The sequence below is a fragment of the Megalobrama amblycephala genome, linkage group LG16, assembly GCF_018812025.1.
Source record: "Megalobrama amblycephala isolate DHTTF-2021 linkage group LG16, ASM1881202v1, whole genome shotgun sequence".
In the NCBI taxonomy this organism is placed as follows: domain Eukaryota; kingdom Metazoa; phylum Chordata; class Actinopteri; order Cypriniformes; family Xenocyprididae; genus Megalobrama; species Megalobrama amblycephala.
This window is the reverse complement of record NC_063059.1, coordinates 29202453-29220442: the sequence shown is the minus strand read 5'-3', so window position 1 is coordinate 29220442 and position 17990 is coordinate 29202453. Positions and strand designations below refer to the sequence as shown.

The window sequence follows — 17990 nt, the reverse complement described above, 5'->3', positions numbered from 1 at the left end:
GTTGCATTTTACGTTGTCATTTCTTGAGTTTCTCCATCATTGTCCGACTCCGGTTTGAACATAAAAGGCTGAACAGTTTCATGAGGAAATCGGCGCTGCTAACACTATCTGCTAACACGAGCTCTTGAAACCCCGCCCTCATCTTAGGAGCAGCAGCTCATTTGCATTTAAAGGGACACACACAAAAACTGAGCATTTTTGCTCACACTCAAAAAGTGACAAATTTAACATGCTATAAAAAATGATCTGTGGGGTATTTTGAGCTAAAACTTCACATACACACCCTGGGGACATCATAGACTTATTTTACATCTCGTAAAAATGGCATTATATCTAATATAACACCTGAACATTTTACAAATGTAATAAAATATAATTTAAAAGCAACATAACGCTCGCATTCATACATAGCACTCTTGTTTAAATATTTATTAAAAGTACAAATAGATCAATAGGGGGAAGAAACTAGGACAATCATGTGCAAAATTATCTGATATGCTTTAAATATTGGGTCTCAAAAGGAAAGTCAGTCAGAGAGGGACCTTGACCTGCCAAAAGTGGAATAAAAGTAATTATTAGCGCTCCTCGTGGTGCACATTTCCTCTGATACTAGACAAATGAAGGCTCGGTAAGCCGAGATGTTTGCTTCATCATTCATTCCCCCCACCCACAGCTGATTGATTGCTGTGATTTTATTAAGAAAAGGAGAAGGGGAAATTGAAAAATGCTTGTTGCAGTGTGGAAACACAGCGTTGATTATAAACTCTTAGGCGAGACAAAGGGGCCACCTTTCCATTTTGTAGCCCAACAAATAGGCAGCAGGTGTTTTTGACAGGTGTCTGATTGCGCGCTACAAAAGACATTAAAAAAGCAAACAAATTGATGCATTTTTGTGCCTATCATGGTAAATGGAGTTGGGTCTGATGGATGCTATTACCTAGGGATATGATTGGCGGGACGCAGTGACTGAATAGCACAGGTGTTTTGGGGAGAACAGTTTGTGTATCTGTTGCGCTGAGCGTCCTTGCTTAAATCGTGGTCTTCTGAAGTAGAGCGGTTCACTATGGCAGTGTAATTGGTTTAACCTTTTAAATGGATAGATGATTTCCCTTAGTACGACACTTAGGATCGAATTATAATATCCATAATGAATGGAACATATGCAGCCTCCCTCGCAAATTGGAGAAACTCAAATCGGTGGTCCTCAACTGGTTTCCTTTTTAAGACACAGATTGGACATCAAAAAAAAAAAAAAACAACAGTACCAAAATTATTTATAATACAAAAATAAAGTACATGCCAATTTTCCTTAAGGAATACAATCTCTCAACTAATGCTGTAGCTCTGTTGGTATATTACTTGAATATTAAAGGTTAAAATGAACAACAACAAAGTCCAAATCATTAAATTCAATTGCTATTTATTTTTAGATATAATAATCAACATTCAAATAAAAACTGAGTTATACACGATCATTTAATAACCCAGAGGAGATCTGCACACTGTTTCTCCCTTTATTTAACAAAGTTAAAATTTGTTATTTTAACTCCCTTTATTTAACTTTGTTAAAAACAGTGTGCAGATCTCCTCTGGATTATTTTATATACAATGATTGAAATTGCACACAAGGCAGTGTTTACAGTATAGCTATAACATTTTTGTATGTGTTTGATTCACTAAACAGAACTGACTCATACTGTACAAGTCATTTTTTGGGAATCACCTTGCCCTGTAGATGTTTGATTCAATAAAAAGAACTGGTTCATAAGATTCATATGTTCAGGATCCACAATACACTTGGTTGCACTGTATGTGTTTTATTGACTAAAAAGAACCGACTCATAAGAGTCATGTTCGGGAATCACACTACACCTGTTGCGTTGTATGAGTTTGATTCACTAAAATGAACTAGCTCATTAGAGTCAAATGTTTGGGAATCACAATACACTGGTTGTGCTGTATGTTTTTTATTCACTTAAAGGTGCCCAAGAATGCTTTTTCACAAGATGTAAAATAAGTCTAAGGTGTCTCCTGAATGTGTCTGTGAAGTTTCAGCTCAAAATACCCCATACATTTTTTTAAATTAATTTTTTTAACTGCCTATTTTGGGGCATCATTAACAATGCACTGATTTAGGCAGCGCCGCCTCTTTAATTCACATGCTCCCTGCCACACGAGCTGTCGACTATATTACAGCGCATTTTGCGTTGTCTGATTTGCCATGTAGATTCAGTAGTGATGTTGTGGCACTCTTGAAAATGTTGTCCACCAAACTCTTTTAAATAATTTTACTACATTGTCCAGCACTTAAAAAATGCACTGGTAACAGAACCTACACAACAACAAAAGATATGCTAAGCTTTTTCCCCTCCCCTTGAAAAATTGATGAACCATATTTAGCAAAGCAAAGCAATACAAATATGCTTGTAGCATTTTAATATTTGCATTTTGACTGGGAATCTTCTACCTAAACTATTACATGCAAAGTGAAGTAATTATCATGTGATTTTGGAGATGAGGCACTGGTCAGTGTCACCGATTGCTTTTTCTCACTATTTCAAGAAAGTCAACATTTTTAATGTGAAGTCCAGGTGGGTGAGCGCAGGTTTAGTGACTGTTCTGTGACCTGTGTTCTGTCGGTCATAGTGGGAGGATGATGTCCCTGTCAGCTCCTCTCACCCTTATGTTCTCATTATCCACCTCCTGTCCTCATGCTCCAAATGACAGACTCAGGGACAGGAGCACACAGCTCCACCAGAGATGATTATATAAAGAAATAGTGCATTATGGGGAAAAAAGGGAAGAATATAATCTAACATTGCATAAAATAAGTAGGTTTCATCATTTTGGGTTAAGCTTTAAGTCTTAAGTTAGAATAAATATTATTGTGTATCTTGTATCCAGTGAAATGGCCAGCAACAGAGCAAGAATAGGTTCTTTTCACACTCTGATAACTATTCACACATATCCAAGTGGCTGGTATCAGTACATATGCAGTCTGGTGATAGAAGCTCTTTCCGCTTGATCTCATGGAAAGTCAATAAAAATGTTTCTTTAGCATAGTGACTGCTTACATGCAGCCTGAATGGTGCTTTTATTTGTTTCGTTTAATTATATTTTACACTTACAGCGCTTTAAAAACACACTTGAGACTGATGACGGACAGGATTGTGACTAAACTTGACATAAACTGTAAGCTTGTCCCTCAAATCTGATTGGTTGAATGGAATGTTGATCTTAGGAACATGTTGTACTTGGTGAAATCACATTCACCACACAATAACATGATCATTGTGACGGTCCTCTGGGCCCGTTTTGCTTCGCCGGCTGTGGGGCGGGACTTATGAGGTAATCATCTGAAACACCTGCAGAGTAGGATATAAGAGTTTTTGGTTCTCTGATTTGGCCCCCCCTTCTGTTACCCTCTGGTTTTTCTTTAGTTTTGGGTTGTTTTGTTGTGATTATACATTTGCTTTATGTTTTAGTTTAGTTTGGGGCTTTAGGTTTTGGCAGGCCTGTTTGGTATGTTGGCTTATTATTTTTCGCTACTTAATTATTTATTTTTCCTTAGCAGGGCTTTCAATGTTAATTATTATGCTTTTGAAAATGTAATTTTGTTAATAAACATTTTTTGATTTATTGTCGTTCTCGTTGCCTCCCTCATTTGTCGCGGCACTAAGCCGGCCATGACAAATATGGGGGCTCGTCCGGGATTTGAACCCGGGACCTCTCGAGTGGATTCCTGAAGATGCTGTGTTGTTAGTTGGGAGTACATGTAGTGAAGATTTGTGTATAATGTTCTGTTTTGTTTTTTGTGGGTGTACATCCCAGTTTAGTTAGTGGGGGGTTTTCTTTTGGGGTTTGTTTTGTTTTGGGTGGTAATTCTGAGTGGCGGTACACTTCAGTATTCTGCTGCAGTCCTGGTTATGGGATTGTTGTGGATGCTGAGTTCAGTGTTTAAAAGCCGCCCTGAGCTCGGTAAGCCACTGAAAACTAGATAGACTCCATGTAGATTGTGATATTAGTTAGGAGGTTGGGATGTACACACTTTAGAATTATTTTTGTTTTGATGATTGTAAGGGGGTCTATTTTAAGGGGGGGTGTGTGAAGGTCCTCTGGGCCCGTTATGCTTCGCCGGCTGTGGGGCGGGACTTATGAGGTAATCATCATCTGAAACACCTGCAGAGTAGGATATAAGAGTTTTTGGTTCTCTGATTTGGCCCCCCTTCTGTTACCCTCTGGTTTTTCGTTAGTTTTGGGTTGTTTTGTTGTGATTATACGTTTTTTAGTTTAGTTTGGGGCTTTAGGTTTTGGCAGGCCTGTTTGGTATGTTGGCTTATTATTTTTCGCTGCTTAATTATTTATTTTTCCTTAGCAGGGCTTTCAATGTTAATTATTATGCTTTTGAAAATTTAATTTTGTTAATAAACATTTTTTGATTTATTGTCGTTCTCATTGCCTCCCTCATTTGTCGCGGCACTGAGCCGGCCGTGACAATCATTAAGGCATAGTTCACTAAAAAAGTGAATATTGTGTCAACATTTGCTCACCTTTGTTTTATTTTTTATTTTTTAAATGTAGGTCTTTCCATATTACAAGAATTCATAGTGACCAGGGGCTGTCAAAGAAGTTGTTTTTTATTTATTCACTATGACTATTTCACTATTTCTTCACAACAGAAACACAGCATGCAAGGGAAAAAAAATAGATATTGTGGCAATTTAAAAATGTGTTCACTTGTTTTAAAATGAGAAATGAAAAAAGTTTTTTTTAAAGTACTTTTTCAAGTAACACCTTTTTATGGTTTATTGGTTTCGTTAACTATGTTTAGACTGTTAAAAAAATAATATTTTATAACTTTGTTTTTGATTTTCTTATTTTTAAGATTACAAATTTGGAAAAGAGTGCATTTATAAAATATATCATGGCCATATTGTACTAATTTGTTCCCTCATTTTAATTGAATTATTGTAAATTAAATGTAATTAAATTAATTAAAATAAGGGAACAAATTAATAAAACATGGCTATCAATGAATAAGTCATGGAAGCAAATTCTTAATTCATGGCCACAATATCCAGTTCTTTTTCCTCAGTACTTCACAGATAGTTTTAAGGACAAGAGGGTGAGTAAATGTTCATGAACTATTCCTTTAATGCTTTAGCTGTAGCATTTTATTGTTATTATTATTACCTTGTAATAAAGGGGTTGGTTTAAAATGGTATTTTTAGTGTCATATAAGTTTTGTAAGACACCAATAAAGCACAGAATCACTTTCACAAATGATTAAAGAAAAAATAATGACAAAGTTTTCCAACGGAGAGCTTTGTGGTGGTCGCAGGACCTAATCGTGTGTCCTTGGGCGCACATGGCATGCACAGATTTTTCCATCAGATCCCCGTTAAGGTACACTTTGAATCTCCACCCCTACCCTTTTAATTAAATGAAAGCACAGCGGGTCACGTACAAGCTCAAAGTCACACCACAGTAACGGACAGAAGCACATAGCATTGTGCTCATGGTCGGAATACACAAATATGGCTGCTCAGCGGGGTAACTAGAAATATAACTGTGAAATTAAAGGGGAAATGGGGCTGAATATCTGCAGGGTACAATTCAGAGGTCATCTTTAGCTTTAATGTGATTTACTAATGTAGATACAATATATAAACAGTATATAGATACAGTATATTTAAACTCAGAAACCATAGCTTACAGTTACTAACTGATAGTCTTCCTCTTCATCTGCTTTGTATTGTTGTGACTGAGTCGTTGAGTTGAAAATCAGTCAGACCAGTGTTTTATACTGGATAAAAATATTTACTAAAAAGTAAATGATTCTTTCATATACTTTGCAAATCAATACTTTGCATGAATTTTTAGCATCATTACTCCAGTCTTCAGTGTTACTGAATTTGTTAATGTGGTGCTCAAGAAACATTTCTTCTTATTATTATTAATGTTGAAAACAGTTGTGCTTCTTATTATTTTTGTGCAAACTGTATTTTTTTTTTGGATTCTTTGATGAATAGAAAGTTCAGAAAGTCCCCATAGCAGATCTATACAGGTGGAGCTGGGGAAGGTGGAGGGTTTCTTAAAGCGCGCTGCAGACTGCTAACAGCAACACTACGTAAGGGATAATGTACATCCAGCCGGTCGTTATCAAAGAATAAACCCCAACAGGGGTTGTATCAGCCTGAAGGGGTTTATTCTGAGATAACTACCGGATGGATGTACATTATCCTGCTTATTACATGGCTACTTGCCACATAAGTAATTAATTAGACACGAAATATTGATCTGAGTCGATCTGAGTGCAGAAACACATTTAAGAGATACAGTACAGTCATACAGCATATTACACGGCATTTCGCCACATAAGTAATTATGGGCATAAGATATTGATCTGAGATTAAACCGATTTAAAATCGTACCGGTTTGTTATCTTAAAGGATTAGTTCACATTTAAATAAACTTTTCCTGATAATTTACTCACCCCCATGTCATCCAAGATGTGCATGTCTTTCTTTCTTCAGTTGAAAAGAAATTAAAGTTTTTGATGAAAACATTCCAGGATTGTTCTCCTTATAGTGGACTTCAATGGGCACCAAACAGTTGAAGGTCATAATTAGTTTCACTGCAGCTCTCTTCTTCTTCTCTATTAGAATTCAGGCAGTGTAGACACTGCTAAGCGTATTACTGCCCTCCACTGGCCAAAATTTGAACTAATTTTTATATACTATTGAACTAGCATATTGCATATAAAAATTAGTTCAAACTTTGACCTGTGGAGGGCAGTAATACACTTAGCAGTGTCTACACTGCCAGAATTCAAATAGAGGAGAAGAAGAGAGCTAGTTCAAGATGAGCATTTCTGGTTAAAACTTATATAATTTTAATTTTTTTTCAGAAAATGAGCGATGGTTTCTCTAGATAAGACCCTTATTTCTCATCTGGGATCGTGTTGAACAATTTGAAGCTGCAGTGAAACTAATTTTGACCTTCAACTGTTTGGTGCCCATTGAAGTCCACTATAAGGAGAATAACCCTGGAATGTTTTCATCAAAAACCTTAATTTCTTTTCGACTGAAGAAAGAAAGACATGCACATCTTGGATGACATGGGGGTGAGTGAATTATCAGGAAAAGTTTATTTAAAAGTGAACTAATCCTTTAATCCATTACAGTGAACAAAACAATAGTCGCAAAATGGCAGCAGCTGCGTTTGTATGAAACGAGAGAGCGAGTCCGCGATACCGGATGACATAATTAAATACTACACAAAATTTGACTGCTTTTTAATATTTTATTTGCTCACCAAAGGCAAAACTTCCACGAGGAAAATCTAACAAGCATATAGCGCTGCAAACTTCAGTAACCTGGATGAGCCTGTGTTAACTGTTTTCAGCAGTTGTTATCGAGGAATAACATACCGCTGGATGGCGCCATTGACCAATCCGAATCAAGTATTCCACAGAGCCATGTAATATTGATATTTAAATGTTTAGCCGCAGCTCATTGGGCGCTAATGCAACAGCAACCAATCAGCTGTGCTATGTAAGTGACGATGCGATGGCTACCAAATGAGTTAAGGACCTATCAGTCTGCGCCATCTAGAGTTTCATGCCAGAACTTGCCATTTATTCGTAATGGAAATCTTTTGTACCATAACAAATGTCTTTACTTTCAGTTTTGATTGGTTTAAATTATTTATTTTTTTAAAAATCCTATTGTCCCCAGACTTTTGAATATTAGTGTATTTACACACTCCCATTTCATTCCAAATGTGAGGTTTTATTTAATTTTTGAAGAATATCTTGGCCTCTCTTTTCAGTGTAATGAAATTGAATCAGGGGGCAATTTAGGTCTCAAAAAAAAAAGTGTGATAAAAAAAATCTTTTGTGTTCCACTGAAGAAAGAAATTCATACAGTGAATGACAGTAATTGTAATAAAATGTTAATTGTTTGGGTTACCAAAAATGAGCAATGGGATTTGGCCCTTTCCTGAAACTGTAATATTTGTCGGTTTTGTAGTTGTAACATATTGCACAACTGCCGTTTGAGAGGAATCAGCTTTCAAAATCGTCCTTTTTGAAGGATGCCTTGCTAGCACAGCTGTCTACACTCAGATGGCATCAAATGGGCTTCTGCTGAAATCTGACCATCAATATCTTGTAAGAAGACTGACAGCAGTGACATCTAATCACTGCCCTACTGACATGCCATAACTCCCGTCTGATACACGTCAGGCTGAGGAGCTTATTGACACAAGGATCCTCTATTTATAGTGCTGTATGTCCGCTGTGAGTGCCTGGATGAATCTAGAAGACATTTTACAGGACTCATTATCCTCATGCTGTTTATCATACACTGTATCCATATTAAATGATCTGCTTACAATCTTAAAATGTCTGTGAACTTGATCCTGGATATGGAGATCTTGGACAATATTTTAGATTAATATATAATTCTTTAATTATGATAATGTTGGGGATCGCAACCTAATATTTTCTCAAATTGTGTCCTATTATAGGTGAAAGTCTATAGATTTATACTGAATTCTTTATAATGTCAAAGATGTCGCAGGCATTGATTTTGCTGAAATTATTATTTTTTTATGTATATGAAGAATAACTTTTTAGTAAATGAAGATCACTGTCTTGGAAACTTTCAAATCTCAAATCCCTCACATTTTATCAAATTACACAAGCAGTGTAAAATTATTATTTAATTGTATTAAGGATACATTAAAAATGCTATTGTTGTTGTGTTGAATAATCGAACTCGATCACCAGCAGCGGTACCAAAAACAAGTTTACATTTACATTTTAGAAAGTGTCCATATGATGCTGAACGTTTCCATGTCTGTCCAACTGTTCAAAAATGTACGTGCACCATTTACATACAGATCCCTGCGAATATTAATGAGATCACCTTGCCTTTTCAGCCAATATCTCTCTTGTCTTTCTGCTCTGCCTGTGATGTCCAGCAGTAGAGACTCTATTGCTCTCTTTCTTCCACAACAGTCTCCTTGACTTTGATAGCAGTTTGCCATCAAAAAAGGACAGTATAACACACCACTTGAAGGAAATGCTAATGCAGGAAAGAAAGAACTGTATGATCTTACCCAGTAGTGTCATGTCATCTTACTGTACATATGCTATGAAAAGATTAAAATCCAGGCCTGAATGAAATTTAATGCATGCAAAGTATCTGATGAAGTGAAAAGTGAAAGTTTTCTGCTTTAACACTATTATATGTGTCCTGTTTCTCCTCACGCTTGCTCAGGAGCCGCTCAGACCATATCAGGTACTGCTCTTCCTCTTCCCTCTGGATCACATCACCTCTCAATATCTTCCAACTCCTAACTTTTCTTTCTTTGCACATTGTTTTCCAGTTTGCATGGTTTGATATCTGGCCTTTGAGGCAGTCTGCATGTTTTTCTAATGTTTCTTTGTTCTGATCTTAAGATTCTACTATACCTTGTCTACTTTTTTCTTAAGATTGACATTTTAGTAGTTTCTCATCAAACTGCATGTGCAATATTAAAACACCCAGGACCAGGTTCATTTCAGATTTTCATCAAATTATTCTTGATTGAAACTTGTGGTTGATTTACACAAGACTTATCTGTTTGAAACTTTACACTCTCTTCCTACGTGAGTTCCTGTGCAAGTACTTCACAGATTTTGGGAAATGTTACCCTAGGCCAGGGGTGTAAAGAGTAATTGTACTTCTTAATTCATTACTGCTATTTTTACTTCACCCAAGTACTTTTGAAACTGAATATTTTAACTTTTACTCAAATACAACCTTTCTACTCTCCACAGTATAATTTATTCCAAAGGCTAGGTCCGGTTTTAGTGAAAATTACATAAATTATTAACCAAGTATGAAAAATATTAGATTTTTAGCAAAAAAATACATTTGTTTCAAGGGGGTCTTTTACCCCACAGGTGATAAAATATACTAGACCTATAATGACAAGACATTTCCAAGCAATAGTCTATCCATTATAGTGCACAATCAAGTGAGGGGGTTCACATCATAATTTGAGGTTAATGTGTTACAAAGAAATCAAGCGTAAAGCTTGAGCTATTAGATTTTAACCTGGTGAAATGTAAATGACAGGGCATGAAACTATACTTTTTTTATCCATCTAACCAGACCATAGAAAGGGACTTTGAACCAGGGGATATGGCAAAATTGCATAGTGCCATCATATCCGGGAGATAAGTCAGTCAATTTGAGTAAAATCACAGGCTTCGCTTATCCAGTGCGAATGCACCACACGAAATGTGTCTGTGATTTCTAAATCACACGAGGTCCCCAGATAATACTAATCCCGTGCGAATAGGGCCAAAGAGACACGTGACTGATGAAAACAAACTGAAAGTCCATTAAAGCAGAAACTAACTGAACATAAGCATAACACCTACAATCTAATCAATTCCTGAGGGATGTTTTGTTTTTTTCATCACTTCATTCATTCCAAAAGACGTTTCTCTTGGACATACACCATATGGACAAAAGTATTGGAATATCTCACCATTACAACAACAGGAACTGTAATGACATTGCACTATAAATGCATAGGTATTAATATGGGGTTGGTCCCCCCTTTGCAGCCATAAGAGCTTCCACTCTTCTGGGAAGGCTTTCCACAAAATTTTGGAGTGTTTCTGTGGGAATGTTTGCCCATTCATCCAGTAAAATATTTGTGAGGTCAGGCACTGATGTTGGACGAGAAAGCCTGGCTCGCAATCTCTTTTCCAGTTCATCCCAAAGGTGTTTGATGGGGTTGAGGCCAGGGCTCTGTGCGGGTCAGTCAAGTCCTTCCACACCAAACTCATCCAACCATGTCTTTATGGACCTTGCTTTGTGCACAGTCATGCTGGAATAGAAAAGGGTCTTCCCCAAAATGTTCCCACAAAGTTGGAAGCATAGCATTGTACAAAACGTATTGGTATGCTGAAACATTAAAGGTGCCCTCGAATGAAAAATTGAATTTACCTCGGCATAGTTAAATAACAAGAGTTCAGTACATGGAAATGACATACAGTGAGTCTCAAACTCCATTGTTTCCTCCTTCTTATATAAATCTCATTTGTTTAAAAGACCTCCGAAGAACAGGCGAATCTCAACATAACACCGACTGTTACGTACACCCCCAATATTTGCATATGCCAGCCCATCTTCCCAACATTATCATTATGTAAGGCATTAGACAAGGGCAGAACGTCTGGATGTGCACAGCTGAATCAACAGACTAGGTAAGCAAGCAAGAACAACAGCGAAAAATGGCAAATGGAGCAATAATAACTGACATGATCCATGATATCATGATATTTTTAGTTATATTTGTAAATTGCCTTTCTAAATGTTTCGTTAGCATGTTGCTAATGTACTGTTAAATGTGGTGAAAGTTACCATCGTTTCTTATTGTATTCATGGAGACAAGAGCCGTCGCTATTTTCATTTTTAAACACTTGCAGTCTGTATAATTCATAAACACAACTTCATTCTTTATAAATCTCTCCCACAGTGTGTAATGTTAGCTTTAGCCACACAGCATAGCCTCAAACTCACTCAGAATCAATGTAAACAATATAACAGTATACAATACTCACATAATCCGCCGCATACATGACAAACACTTTGTAAAGATCCATTTTGAGGGTTATATTAGCTGTGTAAACTTTGTTAGGGCACTGTTTAAGGCAAGCGAAAGCTCTGTGGGCGGAGAGCACGGGATTTAAAGGGGCCGCAGCATAAATCGGCGCGTTTATAATGATGCCCCAAAATAGGCAGTTAAAAAAATTAATAAAAAAAAAATGTATGGGGTATTTTGAGCTGAAACTTGACAGACACATTCAGGGGACACCTTAGACTTATATTACATCTTTTAAAAACATGTTCTAGGGCACCTTTAAGATTTTCCTTTTACAGGGCAAATCTTATGCCCGGTTCAGACTACACGATTTTAGCCCGATTTTGCCATGATCTGCTTGATGTAGGGTGTCTTGGGGATTCGTAAACAACAATGAGCGTCGGGACGTGTGTAGTGTCTCATAGTGGACGACGACCGATGCCGCGTCTGCGGCGCTTCACGACGTCACGACAGAAAGACTAGCATGTTTATTTTTTTCCGGTCGTCCACAACGAGTTCTGTCACATGTATGACAATGGCCAATAGAAGCACAGAAGCGCCTTCCTACATGCTTTCAAACATGCCAAAATGAAAAAGAGACAATTGTATCATTCCTGTAATTTTACAGTAGAGGAAATGTTTGTGGAGCTATGGCAACAATACTCCTGCGTTTATGATGTTTCCTCGAGGGGCTACCCTGAGGAGTGAAAAAAGGTAAATAAACATGTTACTTCAGTTCTCTTTGGAGGAAATACAAATATCCATGCAATCTAGACTTTTGGACTTTTCTGATGACAAGATAGAGCAAAACAGTCCCACCTTCTCGATGAATGGTAGGGTAGCAATGTGTAGTTTGGACGTTTCTTGTCCCCAACACGGCAAGATTTTAAGACTCAAAATCATATAATCTGACACAGTGACTTTCGAAACCGACATAAATATCATGTAGTCTGAACCCGTCATTAAGGGGCCTAGCCCAACTCCTGAAAACAGCTACATACCCTTATCCCTCTTCCACCAAAATTTAAAGTTGACACAATGCAGTGAGGCAGATAATGTTCTCCTGGCATCCCCCAAACCCAGACTCACCCATCAGACTGCCAAACGGAGAAGCATGATTCGCCACACCACAGAACACGTTTCTACTGCTCCAGCGTCCAGTGGTGGCGTGATTTACACCACTTCATCCAACACTTGACATGGAACTAGGTGATGTGAGACTTGCATGCAGCTGCTCGGTCATGGAAACCCATTCCATGAAGCTCCTGTCGCAAAGTTTTTGTACTGATATTAATGCCAGTGGAAGTTTTACGCAACTTTTACGCACCATGTGCCTCAGCACTCGGTGACCCCACTCTGTGACTTTACATAGTCTTTCTCTTTGTGGCTGAGTTGCTGCTGTTCCTAAACACTGCCACTTTCCAATATACCACTTATAGTGGACCATCTAGCAGGGATGAAATTTCATGAACTGAGTGCAAATGTGGCGTCCTATCACAGTTCTGTCAAGACCACTATCGTCAAAGATAATTGACAATTAGCATACAGTTTGGATTGGCGGTATGGTTCTGTTCTGGGCAAGAACTCCCTGCACATCCATGCAGTCTAGCATGGATAAGAGCAGGGAGAGCAGTGATAACCCCCCATAAAGTAAACCAAACAGAACCAACATAAAGGTATTGGGATATATTGCGAGATTTTTTTTTTTTTTACACCTGATTTTATACACCTGTGATAATGGGTCTGACTGAAACATTCAATAATTAAGAGGTCTGTCCCAATACTTTTAAATTGTGTATGCCTAGTGTATGTCACAATAGGGAAAAAAAGACTATCACAACTTTTTCATGCCGACTTTAAAATTAAATATCAATGAAATTTAAGGTAATAAACTTAGCTAATGAAGTTTATTTTGATCAACAAATCTTTTGGTTTATCAATTTCTAAATCTAAGAGAAACATTTAACCCTTAAATGCATACCTCGGGTCTTTCGTGACCCGGGACTTCATTCACTACCCTCCTCCTCGTTCATTTTTTAAAGTTAGACATCAACCTTCTTGGTATTCCTCAATCAATTCATTATAAAGAATATAACAAGAAAAAAATCATAAAATTATAAAAGAATGCCTATTTTTGTATTCATTTTTTGTAAAAAATTGTATAGGGTCGCTAACGACCCGAGGTGTGTATGAGTGTACATATATTTTTTTTCTGCACAACAATAATCGAATCTTAGATGACGGAATAAGTGCAATTCACCTTTATTCCACAAGGTGGCAATGTATGATACACAATGCTGAAGTGACGACTCATTTAGACAGAAAACGAAATGATAAGAAAATTATGAAATGGCTCAGCAATTTACTGCAGAGCAAGTACTGAACGCAATCAAATATGACTGTAACTGTCACTGGATTGATCTGGTGAAGCTGTTAGCGATCGAAATATTGATTTTGAAGATGTTGAAAATTATATAGTTTTGAGAATACGTTTGAGATCGCGAATGGGCTCATATTCGTGACCTCAAACATAAAACTAGCCCATTATTTGCTGAATGTACTGAGAAATGAGCTCTGACGAGGACAGTGGTGATGGCATAAAACATCTGCACAAACGGAGCCCTTTCAAGCTCCAAAAGGTAACAAAATATGCTTTATTTTATTCTTCTGTAGCCTAATTGTTACTCTAATATCAGAGGAGTTTTATATTATCGCGACAGGTAGAGATCCTTCCGTGTTAGATATAGATCCGGGTCGATAAAGACCCGAATATGTAAGAATGATTGGCGAAACAGTCATGCATTTAAGGGTTAAAATACAGAACTAACTTAACTTCAGTAAAGTTAAATGTGGGCACTTTTTTAGTTTCACTCAAGTCGGTTTTTCAGATGGATACATTTACTTTTTAAAGTAAAATTAATACTCATATTTATAGATCAGTGCAATTTCAGTGTACTTTACACTACTGCTCTAAACAATGTGGAGAGGTGATGGCTAGATCAGTAGCAGTAGGATTAACCTTATAAAATCTGTCAAAAACATGTCACAGTCAATTTCACTCAAGAATTAAAAGAAAGAAATAAGAATTATATTTTGCCTAAACAAAATGCAAATTAATTAAATTATGCTTTTTTTGCACTGTGACATTATTTTCATGACATTTCTCTCAATTCTTATTACCATAATGCAATAAGAAAATCCTCTTTGTGATATTCTCTTTACCGTAGTGTGAAAAAAAAGTATAGTTAAATTTAAAAATACATCATGGTAATATTTGTTTTGCTGCTTTTGAATGATACTTTTTAAAAATCATTGTATAACAGTTTTGTTTTTGTTTTGTTAATACTGTTTTTTACAAAATGTTAAAACGCTCAGTTCTTGCCATCTCCAAAAAGCCAAACCAATGTTGATTCATGTTTTATTACGAGCTCTGTCACATTCTCTTTTTGTCAGCAGACTCTCCTCTGTTCAGTGTTTGTTTAAAATGGTGATTCCCCAAGAGTTTGAGATTTAGCTGCTCCATGTCAACCTTTCTCTCTCATTGTGACAACTAACCTCTGCCACTCCCACACCATACACGTGTCAAAGTGGCCGGAGCAACTTTTCTCTATTTACAGATATGATTAGACACACACGGGCGAGTGACGTATGTACGCAATTTCCCTTGTAAACCATCCCGCTAGGTCTAAAATATAAACACTTATAACAGGATTACCATAGTGAATCAGGGTAAGACAAAAACACATTTTGGAAGAAGGATTGATGATGTATTGGGCATTAAATTTAGTTCATTTTGAATGGAAAAAGTTATATGATGTACCTTTAAATGTTAAGAAAGAATATGGTAATGAGAATTGGGATGGTAAAAGGTTCTTACTTGCCCTGAAAATAATGTCACAGTTAAAAAAAACCTGAATGGTCTTAAATATAGGCTTTATTTTCTTTTTGCAAAAGAACATTTCTTTTCAATTTTTTTCTTTTTCTTGCCAGGCTTTGTGAAGTTCACCCAGTCAAAAAAAAGCAATTGATTTTGAGGAAAACATTTTGTGAAGAAAAAAGGCATAAAAGAAAATTTTCTACTCATACAAATGGGTTTAGATTCAAACATTTATTATTAGGTTTATGTTTACCTAAAAACTGTGCTCCATCATCCATTTGAGGCAGTTTCATGTCAACCTGTTGGCGAGCAGCCATGACTTGGATGTGCAAATGAAAATGAATATTTGAAGTGAAGAAGCCTTTAATAACCTTCCAAAAATTACTTCTTTAAATGTATTATTAAGCCAACTCTTGCAATAAAAGGCATATATAATAATTAATAATACTAATATAATATAAAATTAATAAAACACATTCCCAGAGTACCTTTTAATGTGTATCAACCTTGAAAAGTTCTCGCTTCAGGAAATGTGTATATTACCCATGGGATCTGTTCTTAAAAAAGCTTTGAGAATGAAAGATATGCTATTATCATGAAACTTCACATGCATTAATTACATTTCAGAGTCATGTGACTTAACCAGTAGAGCGCTCCAGTCCTCTGAACACCAATCATTATAGCACATTCGCAATTAGATACATTTACTGTCAATTCATGTTAACCTAGTGAGCTGTCTACCTAGATGGCAGAAATGGTCTATAGATAGGCAGTGCACTAGGTTTTAAGGAATAATGTTGAGTGGTGTTGAGGTGATTATGATCGTAAATGTTATGTGCTGTTGAGGAAAAGTCAGGAGCTTGTTGTAAATGTGAGGGATGGACACCTTGGTGGGGTTATGGGGCAGAACTGAACCAGACTGTCATGGCCTTGAAGGCTAAATGAATGAGTTAAATCACATCTTTTAGCCAATCACATGTTGGCTTGCTTGAGGTGACACTGTAGATGAGGTAGACTGCAACTGCAAAGATAAAACACGTTCGCGTGACTATTGTATTTGAACACAGCATGTTCATCTACAGGTTCTTTAGTAGTTCTTTCTAGTGACTTAGATTTAGCCTAGTTTCATGGACAGTGAGATCTATATCTGTCTGTCTGTCTGTCTAAAAATGTCTTGATTGAAAGCTGTGCTTGTGGTATATTTCTTTCTGCCATCATTTACTCACCCTCCTGTCGTGCTGTGTAACACAAAAGAAAATATTTTGAAAAATTTATTTTTTTGTCCATTCAATAAGTCAGTGGGGTCCAGTGTTGTTTTGGACCCCATTGCATTTTATGACTTGGACAAAAACATTCATTAACCCTCTGGTCCTAACCCTGGTGGGAGTAAAAAAAAGTGTAGAACTAGTGTAACCACTAGATTCCTATATAGTTCTATATAAAGTGGTTTAAAAATTATCTAGTGTTTTTAGACATATATACTTATTTTTATTGAGTTTTATATTTAGACATTCTCAAAGTCTACTTTTTGTCAAGGTTAAGATTTTTTTTTTTTTTTTTAAATGTTGATTTCAAGTGTCAGTTTTTGCATTAATTTTACTACAGTAAAACCTGAACACAGAGGTGGACATTTTGTTACACATAACAGCAAAATTCAATAATGAACAGGTATGCTTTACCACAGCAAGTCTTTTGGCTCAATTTTACCATATTATTACAGTTCATTTGTGTGTATAATATTGTGTTGTGTGTGTGTGTGTCTCTGCATGTGTGTAAGTGAGTGTGTGTTTGAGTGGGTGTGTCTGTTTGGTACTCTCAATGTTTTAGAGCGTTACCTCTTCCTTGCTGTTCGTTTTTTTTTTTTTTTTTTACTGCTTTGTGGCTGAATTATTGTTTTTAATTTCACACTTTTGCAAAAACTTGCTTGTTTTATGGTCAGGCTAGTTCATATATGTGTGTGTGGGGGGGAGGGGGGTGGTTATTGTGTCTATTTTGCACTCTTGACATTTTAGCGTGTTTCCCCTTCATTGCTGTGCACTGTTTTTCTGCACAGTGGCTGATTTGTAGTTTGTACCACCAAAAGTTTCTCTGAGTTTTACTATTTTTTTGTATTTCCCATTCATTTTCTATGGGGGTCATTTTTGACTGGAAAGAGCCAAGTGTGACTATTTTTTTACGACCCTTTAACATATTCGAAACATGTCCATGATTTTTAAATTAAAATTTCAAAACGTAAAAGTTTTCAGTCATTTTTGGCCGAAGAGGACCAGAGGGTTAAGGGGCACCTATTATTTCCATTTTTACAAGATGTAATTTAAGTCTCAGATGTCCCCAGAATGTGTCTGTGAAGTTTCAGCTTAAAGGTGCCATTGAATGAAAAATTGAATTTACCTCGGCATAGTTGAATAACAAGAGTTCAGTACATGGAAATGACATACAGTGAATCTCAAACACCATTGTTTCC

General features: G+C 36.6%; 1 protein-coding gene across 3 annotated transcripts in view; it reads left to right on the top strand.

The window, feature by feature from the left end:
• The window catches only part of cadm1b (cell adhesion molecule 1b), a 231828-nt gene that overhangs the window by 130021 nt on the left and 83817 nt on the right, over nucleotides 1-17990 (top strand). For 2 of the 3 annotated variants that reach the window (XM_048161903.1, XM_048161901.1), the window contains exon 2: nucleotides 9288-9308. The exons of the other annotated variant lie outside the window; for it this stretch is intronic. In XM_048161903.1, the coding sequence (XP_048017860.1) occupies nucleotides 9288-9308 (21 nt within the window). The remainder of the gene's footprint in view (nucleotides 1-9287; nucleotides 9309-17990) is intronic. 3 annotated transcript variants of the gene reach the window in all.